General features: G+C 25.4%; 2 protein-coding genes across 2 annotated transcripts; one reads left to right on the top strand and one right to left on the bottom strand.

Annotated features, from left to right (window-relative positions):
* Nucleotides 1-375: 375 nt before the first annotated feature.
* Nucleotides 376-1,597, bottom strand: LOC135930779 (alpha-1,6-mannosyl-glycoprotein 2-beta-N-acetylglucosaminyltransferase-like). Its single transcript, XM_065467568.1, has 2 exons — nucleotides 1,358-1,597; nucleotides 376-1,218 (listed from the first exon to the last, which is right to left on the bottom strand). Exons 1-2 carry the CDS (start codon nucleotides 1,595-1,597, stop codon nucleotides 376-378), a joined length of 1,083 nt encoding a protein of 360 aa, XP_065323640.1.
* An 11,492-nt stretch (nucleotides 1,598-13,089) lies between these two features.
* Nucleotides 13,090-20,055, top strand: LOC135930773 (uncharacterized). Its single transcript, XM_065467564.1, has 6 exons — nucleotides 13,090-13,215; nucleotides 13,258-13,374; nucleotides 15,021-15,140; nucleotides 16,587-16,738; nucleotides 18,378-18,570; nucleotides 19,963-20,055. The coding sequence occupies exons 1-6, from the start codon at nucleotides 13,090-13,092 to the stop codon at nucleotides 20,053-20,055; spliced, it is 801 nt and encodes a 266-aa protein (XP_065323636.1).
* The last annotated feature ends 28 nt before the right edge of the window (nucleotides 20,056-20,083 follow it).

Raw genomic sequence — 20,083 nt, 5'->3', positions numbered from 1 at the left:
AATAACAAATTTTTTAAAGAAGTGTGCTATTTATCTACTTACCGCTATTATTCTAGCGCACTATTATCCACCACTACTTAATAAAAAAAATAGCGCTCTATTTAACAAATCAACTTTATTAAGGTTTACAAAAAAAATATTAATTTGACAATTTATTTTTAAGTGGGTAAAATATCATAAATATTTAAAATGGAGTAAAGAAATTATGAAAATAAATTAAATAATTCAATAAAATTATTCAATTTTATTTGTATATTATTAAAAAAATCTATTATTGAATCGAATAATTGTTTATTCATTAGAATATAACGAATAATCTTCTATTTTATTCGTTTTTAAATAGGCCTATGAATATATACATATAAAAATATAAAACTAACCCTGATGTAATACTCGCGGAGGTGAAGAAACTACCGCAAATACTCCCGTACTTTCATTGATAAACGGAATATTTTTGATGATATTGATTAAGGACCAATCCCAATTGTAATCAGAAAATTGACAAAATCGATTAATGTTATTTCGAATGATAGATTGCCATAAGTATTTATTCCAAACCATGCCTATGTTTCGAAAATTATAGGGTCTTTTGTTTATGACTACGAACAACGTGTCTTCGGTGTGACATTTAGAGAGAATTTTAAAATCTGAGTGCATTCCCAGGGATAGCATGGAATTGATCAATTTAAAGACCGAGCCCTTTCTCCTGGGTATTCGCAACGGTAATGAATTTAAACTATATAATTCTTGTTGTCGTAAGATGTTATTTTTTGTGCGGCCAAAATTTAAATGTTTTATACTATAAATTTTATGAATGACATACAGAAAATCAGGCAACACTACATTGTCGTCTTCTAACATGAGGACAGGCCCCATGAAACTGGTAAATCTGAATTTCTTGATTTTGGGAAAAAATGAGTCTGATGACAATATTTCTAGGTTATCTATCTTGAGATGTATAAATGCGGTGGGGTCAAATATCGCGTTCATTTTCCATAACCAATGGAGTTTTATAAGGGATAATGAAAATTTACGAATCTGTTTATAATGATGTAATGATTCTGGATTCACGTCGCAAGATACAATGAGTCGTGTCAAATTATCCCATGCCGTTATTCCAGAAAATATCTTATGTGTCAACACCTTCGGAGGAGATATTTTAACGAGGTGGGACGCAACATAATTTAGTATTGTACGCTTAAACTCGCTGGTAAAAACCTTTTTTGTATTCGATCAGGAAAATAGAATAAAAAGAACAAAAGTAAAAAAACTCCCTCATCAAAAAATATTTTTTAAAAAATCGTTATTCTTAAATTAAAAAAAATAAAATAAAATATGTATATATTGGAAAAGAAACCTCTGGAGTCAATGGGTAATACATTTTTATGTAAGGTGCAAAATCGACAGCTTCGATAATTTTGTCGATTAGGGTAGAGAAGCAATCGCCGCTAAATATGATCAATGTGCTTTCAATTTGCCAAGCTGACGACAATGAATCCACGAGGTGTTTCAAGCTTTCCCACCTATCGTGGATTTGCACTAAAACAATAGCCGAAAATGTAGCGTTCATGAGATAATGCTGATTTTTAATTTTCATCTCCGCATTATTATGATTTGAATTAAATTCATTTTGTTTCGATTTAAGGATGTCAAATAACCGTTCAAATTCGAGATCAGTTGTATCGAGATTATTTACCGAAAAATTTGTGATTTTATTTTTTCTTTGGATTAAATATTGAGAAGATATGTTTGTTAAAGAGACGCCTTTAGAGAGCCCCAAATATTGCCTAAATGCTAGGAGGAGTCTAATTAAATGGGCAGCGAGAAGAAATAAAATAATTTTTTTAAAGACGTGTATGTTTTTCTTAATAAAAATTACCATTCGCGTGTGATGCATATATTTTCTATCAGGAAATTAGGTAATGGATTATTTAATAACGTAATATAAATAATAAATTATACTTTATTTATTTATGAGTTCCAATCTAAGCTCGTTTATTTAAACAAAGTATCCTGTTTATATCTTATAATATAGGAATAAAGATTTTTTTTTGTGAAATATGATGTATTAATTTTATAGGTAATGGAACAACAAGTTTATCCATTTATTTATCCATTATTCGCTATTTAAATTTGTATTTAAAGAATTTACAAAATGTATTAGGTTTGAAAACAATGATCTAAAAGCATTTTCATAGTTGCCTTTTGACCTTTTCTATGGATAGGCATATATATTATATTATATATATAGTATATAAAATTTAGGTGTAAATAATAATCATAACATAATATCTATACACTGATTATAAAATAAAAAAAGATATAATGAAAATAAATCTATTTTATTTAAGTAACAAATTTTCACAAATTTTTCATTTACTAATTATAATTAAAAATGTATATATATAAAAATCTAATGATATATAAAAAATGAATTAAAAAATAAGTATGTATAAAAGAGAAATGGGATAAAAATAATTTTTTTTATAAAATGTTAAAGGGTACAAATCACCCTAGAGAAGAGTGAATGCTTAAAAAATTGGGAAATCTGCTGACGAAGGTAAAATCCTTCATTTTTATTTTTGGTCGTCATTCTCATTTGTCTAAATTATAAATAAAATTTATTTATTCAATTATTATCCTAAAAATAAAGTGGCAATGGGAGAAAAAAAATAAGTGACTGGAGACAAAAATCTTAAGAATAAAATAAACGGAGGAAAAAAAATTCATAGGAATAAAAGTGTTGGGAGAATAAACCTTTATATATATATATACTAGCTGATAGCCCGTCCAAGTATGACGGGTAATCAGAATTTTCTCCGTATGAATAAATAATACATTTTACCTTCATTTGACGATGGATGAATCAGAATAATAGTTAAATAAGAGGAATAGATTATCCCTGTTCATCCTTCCAAGATTTTTATAAATTTTTAGAAAAAAGGCCAAATATATTTATGAAAAATATAGAGTAAAAAAAATGATTTGTGAGTTATGATATTTATCAATTCTTTTAAGAAATTTTCCACATCCAGACGTAATGGTTTTTGCTCTCTCACTTCGTATAAAATCTACATTTTTCTCAAAGAATCATTTAAATGCTTTTAAAACCTTCCTAAATACTCTTTTAAGAAAAGACCTGCCATAATAGATTCGAATAAATCATGGGGACAAACCTGATTATCTCACAAACACTGTGGCGGTATCCACCCCATTGCAATAGGCTATTTAGATGATTATTAGCAAAAATAATTGCCATGGGTTAAAACCCAGGGTCTTAACTTATTAAGTATACTTATCAATTAGGATTTGGTGTTAATGAAGAAGGCATAGCTTCACACGCCATTCGTATTCCAAAATCCTCCTCCTAACATGGCTATTATCAATAAATTGTTTTTATCACAAATTTCTTGCTTATTCAAAATTCCTAGAGACATACTATAATATTAAAACTTCTTTATTCAGCCCACATGTCATAGATTCTAACAAAAGGATCCAGCAGGGGGATAACGTCCTCGTTTATTTTACTTCGGTATTCATTATCACATCCATTATCTTAAATCTAAATTTGATTTAGATATAATTATTTGGCATCTTGATGATGGAACAATCTGTGATGCTCTTCCTAAATAATTGGTTTTCAATTTCTTAAAGCCAATTTAAAAAGATTCATTCTTAATAAATCCAAATCCGAAATCTGTTTCCATAATAACAATAAACAAAATCCTCATCTGGCAAAATTTAATTTACATAAATAATAACAATTTAAAAAAAAATAAGAAAATATCTATAATTAAAAAAAAAGTATACAAAGTTAGATTAACAAAAAAAATGCATTGCTGGGATTCGAACCCAAAGCCATCAGCTTTGTAAGTGGCTCTTGCCGATTAGGCCACAGCGCTTTTAGAAGTTGACGATTTTTTAAAGATAAATTATAAATTGTGACACTGTGACTGTGACACGGCTTTTATATATATTATTATAAATAGATAGATATATGTTTATGATGTATAAGATGGTAATGTTAGATATTATTTTAATGGATTCTTTGATGGGTCCTTTAAGAACGTGATTATCAAACCCAGTACCCTAGACCATCTCAAACAGCGGCTTGTAGAGAAATGGAATTGTTTTGATTAAGGAATTGTTGATCGTGCAATCGATGAATGGGTAAATAGCCTTATAGCATGTATTCAAGCTAATGTTGATTTTTTTACATCAGTGAGGAACAACATTTGTCTAATTTTAATTGTTATATTTTCATAATTTATATCGAATTGTAAAGTTAAAAAAAATTTTTTTTTACATGTTTTGGAAAGTACAAATTTTGTTTGTCCAACCTTGAATGTGCATAACATTGGACTCTGTTTATAGGATTTGATGAAATTAGCTGAAAACATTGAAATGTTATCCTTCTGTCTATCTAAAAAATTTAGTTTATTTTATAATTAACAGATTTATTATCAACACAAATTGGGTATCAGTTCAATTGAGAGTATATGTTCTTATTTATGTTCTGTAATGGATATGATAAATGAATTACATTTTTAAAAAAATATTTCATTTTTTATTGTAAAGAGTGGAATGCATCCTTACTTTTATAGTCAAATGATTGTTTCTTAATTCGACTAATCTGACTTTCTAGAGGATATTCCGCGGGTAAAGGCGGATGCAAGCTCGCGAGTATCAATATTTACTTGTACAAATAAATTTTCACGATAATCTTTCAAAAAGTTTAAATATTTATTTTTCACTTGACAACAACATATTCTCAACTTTCTCATCATGAAGGGTTAATACCATACCATAAATCTTAGAATAACTGTAACTAACTATACTAAAATATTATTAGAAAGCTAGTGTATTATTTAATAATAATGATCTAAGGCACATATGTTGCTCAATAGTACAATGGCATAGTTAAACATTGTAACTGGTGGGGCGCATTAAACATTTAACAAAAAAAGAAATTTTATTTCTGAATTTAAAAGGTTATAAATTTTGAGGTTCATACTCCCGCATTTCTTTATGACTCTATTGTACAGTGGCGTATCCAGAATTTTCTTATGGGGGGGGGGGGGGGGAATTTAGTTGAGCCCTCTGCGATTGTAAAGGCTAGCGACGCCCCTGTATATAATTATAATTTTACACCTTAATATATAATTTTTATAAGAAAATATTGATTATATCAATTTTAATTTGTATTAATAATTAATTTTTGTAAATTTCTACTATTAATATAAATTGTTTCAATCTATATTGGTCGTTTTCCTTATACTATACTAAATGCATCAATAAATTTAATATATATTATTTGCTCCAAATTTGTTTAATTGTGTCTATAAGCCATTAAATAGTATCGTATTTTAATTTAATGAAAATGAGGTTTGGACTAAGTAATATATCTTTAATGGTAAATTTTTATTAATGTCTAGTTGAATATAAATTGTTATATGCTATGTGGTTCATGATAAAAGCTTGAAGTTTACTAAGTTTATTCAGGACAATATTAAATTATTAGATATTCTATATTTTTTAGGTAAATTCTACCAAACTACTTAGTTCAAGTTATGGAATAATATTAAGTTTGTGGACCACATTAGTGGTTAACCTAGGGTCGTAAAAAGATAAGGGTTAGTATTTATATTAGATAAGAAATACTTATTTTTTTTAGACACCAAACCCATTACATTTGGTAAAATCTAGAAGATACTGAGCAACCCGAGAAAGTCAATAAGTTTCTTTTAGATTTTACTAAACTACACCGTTCAGGTTAAGCCATAATATCAACGAAATTCTTATTTTATTATAGACCAAACCAACTATATTTGGTAAAATCTAAAAAATACTTAGGGCTACCTGAGTAGAGCGAGATAGACAATAGGTTTCTTATAGTTTGGGTTCAGGTTAAGTCCTAATATCTTGTGTTGTTAAAAAAGTCCGATTCGGATTGATTTAAAAAAACGGCTCAATTAAGAACCAAAATGACATTATGTAAGACTATCATATTTGGCAGAAATATGTGGACACTCTTCTCTTCTCTTTGCCAAATCTTGATACTTGCATAATATTATTTAGCTAAAACTTTAATCGGGCCGTTTTGAAAAATCAATCCAAATCGGGCTTTTACAGCAATACTAATATCAACCTCGTGAACCGTGCTATATGGCTTTACTACAAAGATTAGTATTTGTATTTATAATAGATGAGAAGAAATACTCAATTTATTAGACACTAAACACACTAAAATTGGCATAATCTAAAAGATACTTAGAGAAGCTAAAGAAAAGATAAGGGGAAGTTGATCAAAATTCCATTATAAAATTTAAGACACTAGGATATGTATCTAAATTTATCCTAAAATAGATATTAAACTATATATATATATATATATGCTAAAAATATTTTGAAATATTTAACTATTGAGAATTTTTTGTATCAAATTTGGAAAATGTTTGTAAGACAAATAATTTCTAGCAAATTTTGAATTAACTTAATTTGCGATTTTTACAAACTGTTGTAAATGTTAGATTTAATTTGCATAAAGATTTCTTTTGGATTTTGTTGTACTTTATATGTAATTTGCATAAAGAATTCTTGTGGATTTATTGTTATAACGCGTGATAAAAAGATTATATTTGAATAGTTATGATTAGTTATAAGAAGATTGAAAAGAGTATAAAAAGGCAAATTTTTACGATACAAATAATTTTTGATTTTTTTAAAATTATTAACTTTTTTAATTATATTTTTTTTATTTTTTTATGATTTTTACTATTATAATTTTGAATAAAGAATTAAAGTTGATTTTATGATTTCGTGATTCCTAATTATTATTAATTTCCTTTTTATATATATATTTGTTTTCTATTTTTATATTTAGGTTTTGATGCACAATGACAAACTTGTCGTTGTGACACAAACATTTGAGTTCTACAAACATTTATGATGTCTAGATATTTTTTTTGAATAATAATTCGTAAAGTGAGTGTTAGTGGATTCTAAACCTCAAGATACTTTCTACCACTAATTAAATTATAATTATAAATTTATATTTTACCTTTGGTATTTATGTGGATAACCTATACATAATTATTTGAAATATAATAAAAAAAAATTACAAATAATATATAATATTATGTCCTAAATGTTTATAAGATTTTCGGAATTTTATTTTTAATTTTTGTATATATTCTGTCAAAATTTTATTGTAATTTAATAATAAATTCAAATATTTTGCAAGTTGGTTTGATATTTGAAACCACATTAGATTGTTTGACTAACTTTATATTCGGCAATCAAGTTTGGATTTTATCAAAATTTTAGTTTGTATATAAATAAAATACATCCCACTACTAGCATAACTGTCAAAAGCATAATATTCGTGCTTGATAATATTATATCAGATCAATGCCAAAGCAGATTTTTTTAAAAAGAAAAGTTACAAGATGCAAACCCCAAGATCCAAACATCCCTTCATAGCTCATGAACTACTTCATAAAATTAAAATTGCTTTTTTTACAGATATACTTTACCTAAAAATGCTAAGCTATTAAAAGATTCAGGCAAAAATATCGAAAGAATTTTAAGTAATAAAGTTACGTGTCTGGTCTGCATTTGTGGGCATCTCTTAAGATCTAAACGATTTTTAAATTTTATGCTTTTGGCAGTTATGGGATGTATATTAGATAAAAAAAAAAATTTAAACACTTATTATTAGTCGATCTATATTTATATAGAAGCTATCATGTTTATCTTCAAACGATCAAACTGAAAGTTTTTTAATGAGCTCAGCATAAATATATAATTTTTTATTTACATTTCGACATTTTACATACTGGTAATGGTATTAGAAATTATTTTTTAAAAAAAGTCTCAATTAGGACAAATGCGAGAAAATTATAAATTATAGGCTTTTTATTTTATTTATTTCCTTTGAAAGAAAATTTTTGGTGCAAATTTAACTAAAAAAAAAACTTTTGTTTATTTGCGCAAAAGTTCAAAATTAATGATTTTTATTCGCTTTAAAAATTATATCATTCTTTTAATCTATTTATCTAAAAAAAATTTTTGGAGAAACTATTTTTTTTATATACACCAATAAATGTTATTATCGGTGAAAAATGATTTGTATTATTTAGATTTTATAGTGCTATGTAACAATTTTATACCTTAAAATTTTATATTATTAAAATAAATAAAAAAATACCAGTTGTATTAAAATCTAAAAAATAAAAAAAATTAAAATGCCATTTGAAAATCAAATTTAAACTTTCGGGAATTACTTTATTATATTTCTTCACTGCAAAATTTTTTTTCTAATAAATTTTTTATAAAAAAAAATTAATTTTTTTCAACTTTAAAAAATATTTTAAATTATTTATTTCTTCACACTCCCACCCTTAATTATTTTATCCTTTTACTTTTTTAGGATATACAAAATAAATAATAGGTATTATTTTTATAAATAAATTGGTAAGTAAGAACCTTGTAATTGTAAGCAGTGTATTTTATATAGAAAAATTTTACTCAAACCTGAAGATTTTTACTTCTAGATGACACAAAGGTCTAGATATCTATTAGCGAAATCTGGAGCTTTAGACAATATTTCTATGCTAAAATATTGAGTTAGCCGTTTTTAAAAATCGGCTCAAAATGAGCCGTTTAACAACACTACTTGTAAGTCATTATTTTTTAAATTCTTTTTAGTAGAAATAAAAAAAAACTTATAAGGAAGAGGAAATTATTAAAAATTACAATAAATTTATAGTTAAAGTAAAATTAAATACGACGAAAAATAGTTTTTTAAAAAGAAAGTTAAGGAAAAGATATTGATATCTTGTTTGGGGAGATTCTTATACTCCCTATTGTTTTTTTTTTATTCTACAGAATACTCGAAAATAAATGATATGTAAGCATTGGATAAAACGGGTCTCATGAACTTTTCTGAAACAAACTTATTATCACTCAAAAAATACACCTCATTTTTTTATTTCCTTATGTCATTTCTTAAAATGTATGAAGCCTTAAAATGGTATACTTTCTTTCAATTAACAATCTACCAATAATCATAAATTTTTTTATAAACGATTTAAAAAAAACGCATATATGTGGTTTGTTTATTCCTTGATGTATACGTTTCATAAAAGAAAATTAAATGAGTTATTGAAATGTCAAACTATTTAAAAACCGAAAGAAAAATGAAATATTTTTCCATTAAAAATACAGACAATATTTAAAACAATTATAATAAAAATGGACAAAACCTTATAGATGCATTGAATGATATGTTATAAAGACAATGCATTTAATGGGTTTATCTTTCAGAATCTCTCGAAGAAATGGGTGGAAATAATGGCAATTAGTCACATTTCGAAAAGTCTATAGATTTTTTGATTAAGACAAATGTCACTTTAAAGGTGTCAAAGTTGCTTGAACAATCTTGCAACCTTACCTCGTTTATTTTGAACAAAATGAGGTGCGTTGGATATACAGAACTTTCTCTACACCAAAGATGAAATTATTTCTATGATATTTTAATACGCGAATAGATGAAGCAAGCGTCAATTTCCCTAGATCAGCTATTGCAAACATTGAGATATTTTTTTCTTTAATCAGCAGTCAATGAACAAATGAAGGTAATAGCGGAATTTAAATCTATAAAAGCAATTATAAGCATGTAATATCATTTTATTTAATAGGTTTGTCCATATTTCTTTAATTTTTATTAATAAACATTTATCATTATAAAGGTTTGATGTGATTTATAAATGCAATTTATTAAATAACTGCTTAATCATCAATTTAATTAATTCATTTTTAATTAATTATTTATAGATAAAAAAAAATGTTCTCTTTTCCACTAAGCAGGATGTGGTAATCCTATATTTGAAATCTTTTTTTTAGTGAAAAGAAAAGATTAAAAGATTAATATTTTGAAAATAAATTTATTGGTTAAATATTATTTCAAATTAATATAAAAATTATTTATTAAGATATAAAATACATTTAAAAAAAGAAGAAAAAAAGATATAAAGCTAATAAATATGTGATTGAGATGAGTTGTTTATTTGTGATTTGCATAGGACCTAATTTTTCAGGCACAGTCCGAATCTGTTTTAAAAAATAGGTTGGACCAATCCAGAACCAGAATTATTTTTCAAAAATAGACGAGTGCATGTGCCAGTTACTCGCCAGAATACGATTTGCCGATCTCAGTAGTGTATAACATATAAAATGAAATTCGTTATCCGACCGAAGGCCAGGAAAAATAATCTTTCCAGGGCTAGTCCCTGTCAAAATCATTATATACGTCCAAAAATAATTGTATATGAATTTATAAAATAAGATGAGATATTCCAAACACTTGCTTAAAGTCATACTTTTATAATTTTATTTAAATATTTTATTCTTCTAAAGATTGATTCCAGTAAAAGTAAATTTTTACTTTAACAAGCCCTAAACCTGGGATTAGGTTAATTGGTTTATTAGGTTTCCTATAGGATAATTAATATTATTATTTAATTATCTTCATGGATATGTTTTATTTATATAATATATCACTTGCATAAATAATTCATATAGATGGCAAAACATGACATTATAAATATGTGTAAAAGTTCTAATAATATTTTTTATTATTTCTTAGAAATAATTTATGGGCAATAGTTGCAGATAAATAGTTATATTATTATATAATTATATTTTTCTTTTTGGAATAAAATATAATGGCAATATTTTATAACATCTTTCTACTATCAAAAACTTTTAACTAGGCATAAACAAATTTTTAAAAAATTTTTATATTTATTTTTTCCTAGTGGAGTAAAATATAATGGGAATGCCAATTTATTAGTAGATCCAAAGATTTTGCAACATCTTTCTACTATCAAAAATTATAACTAAGCCTAATATAAAATTTTAAAACTGGCGGTTTTTAATTTAATTTATGTTCTAAAAAAAAATCTTTTGCGATAATAATTTTTTGAGAGCCATTAGTAGAGTTTTGATAATTTAAGTAATTTTATTTTAAATATATGAGTTTACGATCATAATTAATTACATACAATTGAATTCGGGAATATTGTCGCCAAAACTGGGCATAATTTTTAAAAGGGTAGGCATTGGCCTTTTTTGAGGGTGGGGGGGGGGGGGGGTTGTTTTAAGCGAATATCTATGACGCTGCGGATTTAATATAAAAATTAGATGATAAAAATTTATATATTTGTCCTCGGCAAAACGATATCATGAATGATTTGGAACAAAAAAATGTTTGTTATTTTATCCTTTATCATAACAAGTGGATAATAATATATTAACTTGAAAAACGAGAAGATTAGAGCAAGCTAGATTTTCGTTTTAACAATTAATATATAGTATGTTCCATAAGAATTACCAATGAGTTTGAATTTTCTACAGCTGGGCTAAGTTAAAGCTCATTAAATAATGTCTTTAGAAATTAAAATAAAATAATTTAAATACATGATTTATATAATCTTATAAATATAATATAATTTAAAATAAACCTTATTTTAAAAATAGTATATCAAATAAATAATTAATTTTAGTATTCATAATTTTTTTTTTAAATTAAGTTAGAATAGAATATATAATTGATAAGTTAATACAAAATTTAAAACGCGCCATACCGCCGCCGATATAAACACGGCATAAAAATCTGCGCCCTGCTGACTCCAATAGCTAAAGTGAAACCTACAGCAGATAATTTTTCCATCAGCGCAAAGGTCTAAGTAAATAGAGGCAATTATTATCAAAAATAGTATTTTCGAAATTTTATCTATTTTAAAGTTTAATATTATAATATTAAGCTCAATATATAAAATTGCTTATTGGATAATAATATATTTTGATTTTATTTATAATCAGTTAAAAATTTTATTTAATAATAATATATTATCCTCTAGTTAAGAGTGTATGGGGGTAACTGATTAATTATTTCATATATTTCTTTTTCGTTATTAACTTAATACTAACCTTGCGGGTTATTTTGTAATATAAACTCAATAGTTTTATTTAAATTGATTTTTCGTTTATGTAAATTATTAAATTGATTTTTCGTTTATGTAAATTATTAAATTAATTTTTTATTTATATAAATTAATTTTTACAAGCTATCTAAGCATGAAAATATATTACATTTTTAGTAAAAATAAAATAATTTTGAAATAAAATAGATAAAATAAAATTTTAAAATTTCTTATATAATTGTAATTTGAATTGATGAATAAAATCTCCTAAATTTATTATACCTATTACCAGTAAAAATTATGGACAATTGTATATTAAACTTAGAAATCTTCAGTAATTTAAATATTAAATATATACCCATAAAAAAACAAGCCCAAAAATCGTTATGAAAAAAAATTATTTTTATGTTTACTATTATCAGGATTATAATTTATTTTCAATAAAACTGATTTAATAAATATTTTTATAAAGTTTTGAATATTAGGTAAAATGTTATAACTTAATAGTTAAAATTGAAAACCTAACTTATTAAAATATTATATATTTCTAATACCAAAAAATACATCTAAAAATGTTTTATCTTAACTTTGTTATTAGTGCAATATTTATATTCATATGATTTAAAAAATAAAGCTATGATAAGTTTTCTATTTATTAAAAATAACTATATTTTTCAAATAAGAGGTTTTAAAAATCGTAATTTAAAATAAAAATATAATCCTGAAATATACATAATCAATAGGAGACAATGTTTTATTAATAATTGTAGGGTTAATATATTTTGTGTTGTAGATAGACTAAAATGCATAATGATTAAGAGTATTAACCGGTTGTAGATTAGCATAAGCATTAACCTAAATTGTTCATTCATTCTTTCATATAAATTTAAAAATTATGCCGTCAAAAATAAACAATTCAAAGATTAATGCGTTAAATTATAAATCAAAGAAAAACCTGTTTAAAACAAGGTTAAAGAACCAAAATTCAGAAAATAATCAATTAGGTTTTAGAAGTTTAATATTGATTTAATTTTTTATTTGAAAAATATTAGCAAGTTCCAGTTCAACAAATATAAGCAAAGTGATTATATCTACAAAAAGAATGCATAGCCTCTCTAATTTCTCAAGCTTTACCAGTCATTCTAAAACATTATCACACACCTTTAGCACTTCAAATATATCATCAATATCATGCCAACGAAAATACTCATGCCAATCTATTACAGAAGTTATATTTCAAAAAGAAAAATGACAAATATATGTATTTTAGGATGAACAACAAGAATTATCTGATGAACAAGAAATAAAATATATTAAATATCTGCAAGTATTATATGAAAAACATCAAAATGAAGAAGCCTATGAATTAGAAATAAAGAATAATATGGTATAATTAAACTTAATAGACAATTCTTAACAAATCAACTATTAATAACTTGATTTTTGGATGACCATTTTATAATAGAAAACATGGCTGCTTTAATGAGTCGGGCCAATACCTGCAGAAAACCGATCCGATCTTTTTACTTTTCTTTTTTTTAAATTATTTTATGTTATATATATTTATTTTAAATTATTATAATAATTTTTTTTATTTCTACAAATAAAAAAATTAAATTAAATGCATAATTTGATTTTTTGCATAAAAAATATTGATTTCTTAATTACATTTAGATCAAAGTAGGGTGGTGAAAAATCAATTAAATATTAGATCAGTATCAGTCGGATCAGTTATGAAACAATATTTGAAAATATTGGATTGGATCGGTGAAAAATATGTATATTGGTGCAGCCCTATTGATTTTAGCCGATTTTTAAAAATAGCTAACTCATTATTATATTGAAAAAAATATTGCTTTAGTCTTGAGATTTTGCAAATAGATGTCCAAACCTTTGTAACATCTATGACCAAAATCTTTAGGCTTTTATAATATTTTTCTAAATAAAATAGTGAGTTAGCCATTTTATTCTAGCCTTAATTTATGGACCTTCATAGTTCAATGAGAATCTCTTCCTCATTTAAAGAATCTCAAGTTATTCAAAAAAAATTAGGTTTAAAATAACAAATTAAATCATTTTGTAGCCCTCAAAATTCTCCCTAAGAAAATATAAAAATTGTTTTAAAAATATCTTCAGCATCATTATATATTCAGTAAAACAAAAAAAAATTATTTTGAGAAGAGCCTAATTTGAAACAATGAAACTCATTTCTATTACCAATAAACCTATTTGAGTATTATCATATTAAAATGTTCTTTATGATTGATTTTTAATTCCTAAATTAAAAAAAAAACTAAATACAATTTTAATTCATATTTTCACCATTAATATTTTTACTTAAATATTTAAATAAAAATTAATAGAGAAAATAAGAAGTTTTATTTTATTTAGCTCATCAATACTGAAAATATTTTCTAAATAATTTTAATTTTAAGTATAATTTTAATGGGCCATGAAATGATTCTAATAATTTGAGATTATTAAAACCAAGATGTCGCCCTTATAGGACTTCGAAGGCCCATAACTTCGGTTCTATTTGAGCTTAGAGATTTAAAATTACGACTTTTTTTAAAAAATATAATATACAATTCTATTTAAAACTTTTAATATTAAGTTTCGTCCATTTTTAAAATGGTCACCCAAAAAACTGGGTGATTTGTCATGGGACTACCCATACGCATTAAATAATGTAAATTGATTTCATCAGAGACCTGTACACTGGGCCATATTTTAATTTTTTTTTAAAAAAATATACCCAGACATAGTGTTGTTTAAACGGCTCAAAATTGAGCCTTTTAACAACACTACCCAGACAGAACCAAGCCGAAAATTTTAAAAATCGCCATTATTATTCTATAAAAAATTAAAAAAAATAAATATAATATATTTTAATTAAAAAAAATTTTTTAAATAATCCCTGAACTCGGCAAAATAGTAATCGTCTGCTGGTCTGACATTTATCTCAAAAATAAAAAATAAAATTTTTTTTTATTCGTAATAATTAAATGGATAATTATTTTAAAAAACTTAAAGAAAGAATTAAACGATCTGAGAGAAAGGAATATTGAGGATCAAAAAAAATTGAACGAACAAATGTATTACTCCGAAACGATGAAAGAGTTAAAACGATGGGAAGAAATAATGGATAAAGAGGTAAACCAATTTTTTTTATCTTTCGATTTATATTTAAAATTTTACTTGAATATAAGAGAGTATTTTACAGATTTATTAATACAATATGAGTTTTTTTTTGGCCAGTATATATTTTCATACAAGTGTTCTGGCCTGTCCCATGTTAATTTTCTTGGTAAAGAAAACTACATTAATTTGTTGTAAATTATCAGCTTTTAAAAAATATATTTTTAATACTTTCATAAAAAATGTTTTGAACAATTTGTTTATCCCACTGGCCTAGCTTGACCCTGTCATCCAAACCAAGCTAAACTCATCTATTATTACCGATACTCATTTTTTAAGAGTAATTAAATATCGTTGATATTGAGGAAATTACCAATATCAGCAGATCCAATATAACAATATTATTTTGTGCTATTTATTTCATAGTCATTAAGTTATTTATAATATACTACCTAATAGTAAAATAATGAAATATATATATATATTTATATATCAAATAATAGAAATTTTAAATCGATGTTTTAATTAGTAATTAAAAAATAGGATTATATCGGCTTATTTTAAGAAATGCAAGTGCTTCTCGTTTGTCACAGCTCAACATTCTTGAATGTGTTCTGTCGGTACCATGAAACTCACTAAAAAAAATCAATTGCTTGACAGGTTTTCTATGTAGTGTCTCATTCTTTGTGACAATTTTTGCAGCCCAATATTTCAATGGGTTATGGAGCAATTTTATTTCTTCCTTTTCATTTTAATTTACGCTGGATACTTTTTACTATCAGCAGACTGAGTTGTTTAAATATTAATAATATAAAAATGTTTTAGTATTTTATTACGATACAATTTTTAGCTATATCTATTTACAGATACTTTTAATTTTCAATATTATTTTACCCATTTCTTCCCATTTCAAGACAAGATGAATTTTTAGGCGATTATTATTAATGATCTAGATTGGTGTTGTTAAACGGCTCGATTTGAGCCGATTTTTTAAAAACGGTGAACTCAGTTTTTTATCCAGAATAATATTACGCAAGCCATAAAAATTTTGCTCATCTAGACATCAATTAGGGGAAACTCGAGGCTTAGGCAATATTTCAAAACCAGCTGTTTGACAACAACCGATATTTCAATATCCAATCAGATTAGGTCTGCTGAGTATTATTTTTTTTAAAAAAAAAAAAATTGGTCGCTCATCATAAATGTGCCCACCCCTTACGTCAAATATTTTTACATCGTTAACCGCGCTATTAGCTGAAAATCGCTTTAAAGCTGATTCTTACTTTTTAACCCATACCAAAACAATTTATTATTGTAGAAGCGCGATTTTCTTTTCGGCTAATAGCACGGTTAACGATGTATACATATTTGTGTAAGAGGCGGGCCTGCACCACAAGAAATTTATTATGAGCGACGGATTTGCGGTATAAAAATGATAACTTTTTTTTTTAATTTACAAAGGCCGAACTTTTAACGCCGATATGCGACGCGTTCGATGTATGCCTGCCCATATACCAAAAGGTTATAAACGCTTTGGAAATTCAATCGAACAAATTGCCCGTCAAGAATATTGTACCCTTTATGACCGATAACGAGGAATCCAGTGCAAACCAGTTTTTAATAAAATCTCTAATTACTAGGCTATACTATTATAAACACCCTTTTTCATTTCTTTTTTTCTGGGGGGGGGGGGGGGAATTTTTTATTTATGTGTATCAAATATGCAATAAACCATTTTTTAAAAATATCTTTCCTCACTTTATTTCTTTTTATAACAAAAAAAAATACTCTTAAATTAACAAGATTTATAAAATATTTATTTTAATTTCTAAAACGTGAATGGAGTTGATTATGGTTGTTACTAATATAGTATATTCATTAAAAGGAAATTTTACTAAGATAAACTGATTTTTTTCTCTCTCTATTTATTGATTATTTTGAAGATGTAACATTTAAACTGGATAACATGTTATCATGCGTTTTAGCTTAAATGCCTTAACTAGCAATTAAAATTGCTCATATTTGCACAATTTTTTATTTTTGCAAAATTTTTTAACACTATAAATAGACGTGAGTGTTTTATATTGCGAACCTTAATGAGCGTTTTCGAAAAAAAAGGCAAACAAGTTTTGCATTTCATATTAACGTTAATAAATTTATCAATTTGAACGATACCATTCGAAATGCATTGTTAGCGTTTTGCATAACGGAATGCAAACAAACACTCAATTAGATCGCATAATAAAAATTTATCAATTCTAATCTCAAATATAAGTAAGAAATTATAAGTAACGACCCGATTGAGATCTTAACTAAAATAATACTACATATGCCTGGACCCTTTGCTCACAGATGGGCAGAAGGGCTTGGACCTCTTTTTCGCCAAATCTCGAGACCTTCACAGTATTATTTAGGCTAAAACCTTAATTAGGCCGTTTTTAAAAAACGACCCCATCGGGCCAGTCTAACAATTAATGTTTCTTTATAATAAAAAAAAGAGTAATATAATCAGTACATAATAAATAAAAGAATGACTCGCCAATAAGAATTTTGAAAAATGGCGATTATATAAGAAAACTAGTTTTTTTCCTACATTTTTCAAGTTCTTAGACCTAGAATGGAAATGATTGAAATACTCATTCTACTGAGGGTTATGCTTAGTGTTTTAAAAATCCTGATTTGAGCCGATTTTTTAAAAACGGCAACGCCATATTTTAGCCAGTAAAATATTACGCAAGACCGAAGATTTTGGTCATAGATGGCACAAAGGTTTATACATCTATTAACGAAGCCTCGAGGCTTAGGCAATATTTTTCTGGCTAAAATATTGATTCGAGCCGGTTAACAACACCAGTTTCTGCCATCTATGAGCAACATAGATGGCTTACACAATATTATTTTGGTTATAATCTTAATCGGGCCGTTTTTAAGAATCGACCCGATTCGGGCTTTTTAACAACACTAGTAATGTTAATAATTGTTACAAAGTTATAAATTCTTTAATTTAAAAAACCTGGATTTTTTTTGCCCAACCCTAAAACCCTCACGCAAAACATTATTGGTTTATAATAAATTAAGTGGATGATTAGTAATAATAAAAAAAATAATAATATATTTCTTATGATTTTAATGAGTTAAAAAGGGGGGGGGGAATAAATGACAATTTATGATACTATCATATTTATATTCCTTTTTCTCTTGATCATTCATTCATTTCTAATTTTTTTTTAAAAAAACGTGATAATAAATTAGAACCCAAATTCACGAATTAATACAGTCTACTGCCGAAATCAGCGCAGCTATAGCGGAGTTGCAGACACTTCTCGATCTCGGTCCTAACAGTGTACCATTAAAGGTGCTTGCTGTAGAACAGGAAATCCTCGACATGACTAAAGATATCGCCGAGAATGAGAAGGAGTTGAAGAGATTAAATGGCTTGGAATCAGTTTTCCAAGCTTTATTTCTTTTTGATGACTAAAATATTTTATATATAAAATAATAATATTTATTCGTTTTTTTGTTATATTCGTTTATTAATATTTTTATATATTTTATACAATTATTTATATAAAAAATAAAGATTAATATATAACTTAACTTTTTTTCGTGGTATTTGTTTTTTTTTGGAACTTGAAACATTGCATTGTTTAATTCGTAAACCAATTTTTTGCTGAATGAGAAGTATCACGATCCGTGGTTTGTCAGAATTTTCGCCTAATTTTTTTTAACTGGCTTTTAGGCTACCTAGCCTGTAAAAATTTTTTGTGTGAAAAAATTATTAATTTGAATTCCTCCAAGTTTAATTATTATTTTTTACAGAAGATATATTTTCACGGGTAATCTAATCTGAGTGGAGCCAAGCTTTCTTTATTCCGAAATCATTATGAGACACCGAGATTATTGAATGGAAGAATCGCGTCAAGTTCCCTAGATGGTGGTATCTAAGGGAAAGGGTGTTGCAAGTATCGAGATATTTGAATATTTAAAAGGAAAAAATAAAAATAATTAGTTAATATTCAAATGTGGATGGATTATTATTTTTGATGTATAAAAAATGTTTTAATTTTTGTGAAAATTGAATAATATAAAAGCAACGAAAATTGTAATCAAAAACATATAATTTGGTATAATTTTATTTTAATGTATTAATTATTAGGTTTGATTAATCTGGCATTAAATTATACATATAAAATCCTAATTCCAAATCAAAAATAAAGGCAAGTTGGTCATTTAGCTGGATTTCTTCGTCGAATATATGACATGGGCTGAATAAAAGAGGAATTTTAATGAGCATCTTTCTAAGAATTTGAATAATCAGTAAATTTGTGATAAAACATTAAATTAATTTTGATAATTATAATGCTATTTTTATAAATAAAATAAAAAGATACGAATATATCCATATTTAGGAATAGCATTTATAAAGTGTTGACATGCTAAATTATATGTAATATATAATTATCTTATATTTTAAAAAACAATCATTCGATGCTCTAAATATTATGTTTTTTTAAATAACGACAATAGCATCGTTATTTAAATTTTGCAAATTAATTCGAAGATATATTTTAAAAATATAATAAAGTAATAACATGAGTTTTCAGCAGTATTCATTATATAAATTGAATAATGTATGCTAGAATAGAAATAATTAAGTAATTTTAAACAATAATTATATATAATGCATTTTTAAAAAAATATGAATAATTTTATTTAAAAAAAGGTTTTAAATTAAAAATAAGATAATATGTAAACGATGATATTAAATAAAATATACTTAAAAAATAACAAATATGAAAAAAAATATTTTAAATTTAATTAAAAAAATCTAAAAAAGGGAACACGTATCAACCTAGGCAGGAGTGAATGCTTAGGAAATTGGATCGGCAGATCTAAATTATTGGCGCAGGTCAATAAAAAATGTCCTTAATTAATATTACTTGCATAGTGGTTACATC

This window comes from Gordionus sp. m RMFG-2023, chromosome 1 (assembly GCF_954871325.1).
Source record: "Gordionus sp. m RMFG-2023 chromosome 1, tfGorSpeb1-WG-v2, whole genome shotgun sequence".
Classification (NCBI taxonomy): domain Eukaryota; kingdom Metazoa; phylum Nematomorpha; class Gordioida; order Chordodea; family Parachordodidae; genus Gordionus; species Gordionus sp. m RMFG-2023.
The sequence above is the reverse complement of the archived record's forward strand: the minus strand, read 5'-3'. Positions and strand labels throughout refer to the sequence as shown.

Bases quoted from the DNA above. Each gene is read 5' to 3' on its own strand.
- LOC135930773 (XM_065467564.1), top strand. From the start codon at position 13,090: ATGCATAGCCTCTCTAATTTCTCAAGCTTTACCAGTCATTCTAAAACA. The intron at 13,216-13,257 runs GTTATATTTCAA...TATGTATTTTAG, and splicing joins CATGCCAATCTATTACAGAA to GATGAACAACAAGAATTATC. The intron at 15,141-16,586 runs GTAAACCAATTT...TAATTTACAAAG, and splicing joins AAGAAATAATGGATAAAGAG to GCCGAACTTTTAACGCCGAT.
- LOC135930779 (XM_065467568.1), bottom strand. From the start codon at position 1,597: ATGAAAATTAAAAATCAGCATTATCTCATGAACGCTACATTTTCGGCT. The intron at 1,219-1,357 runs GTTTCTTTTCCA...AATACAAAAAAG, and splicing joins ATTACCCATTGACTCCAGAG to GTTTTTACCAGCGAGTTTAA.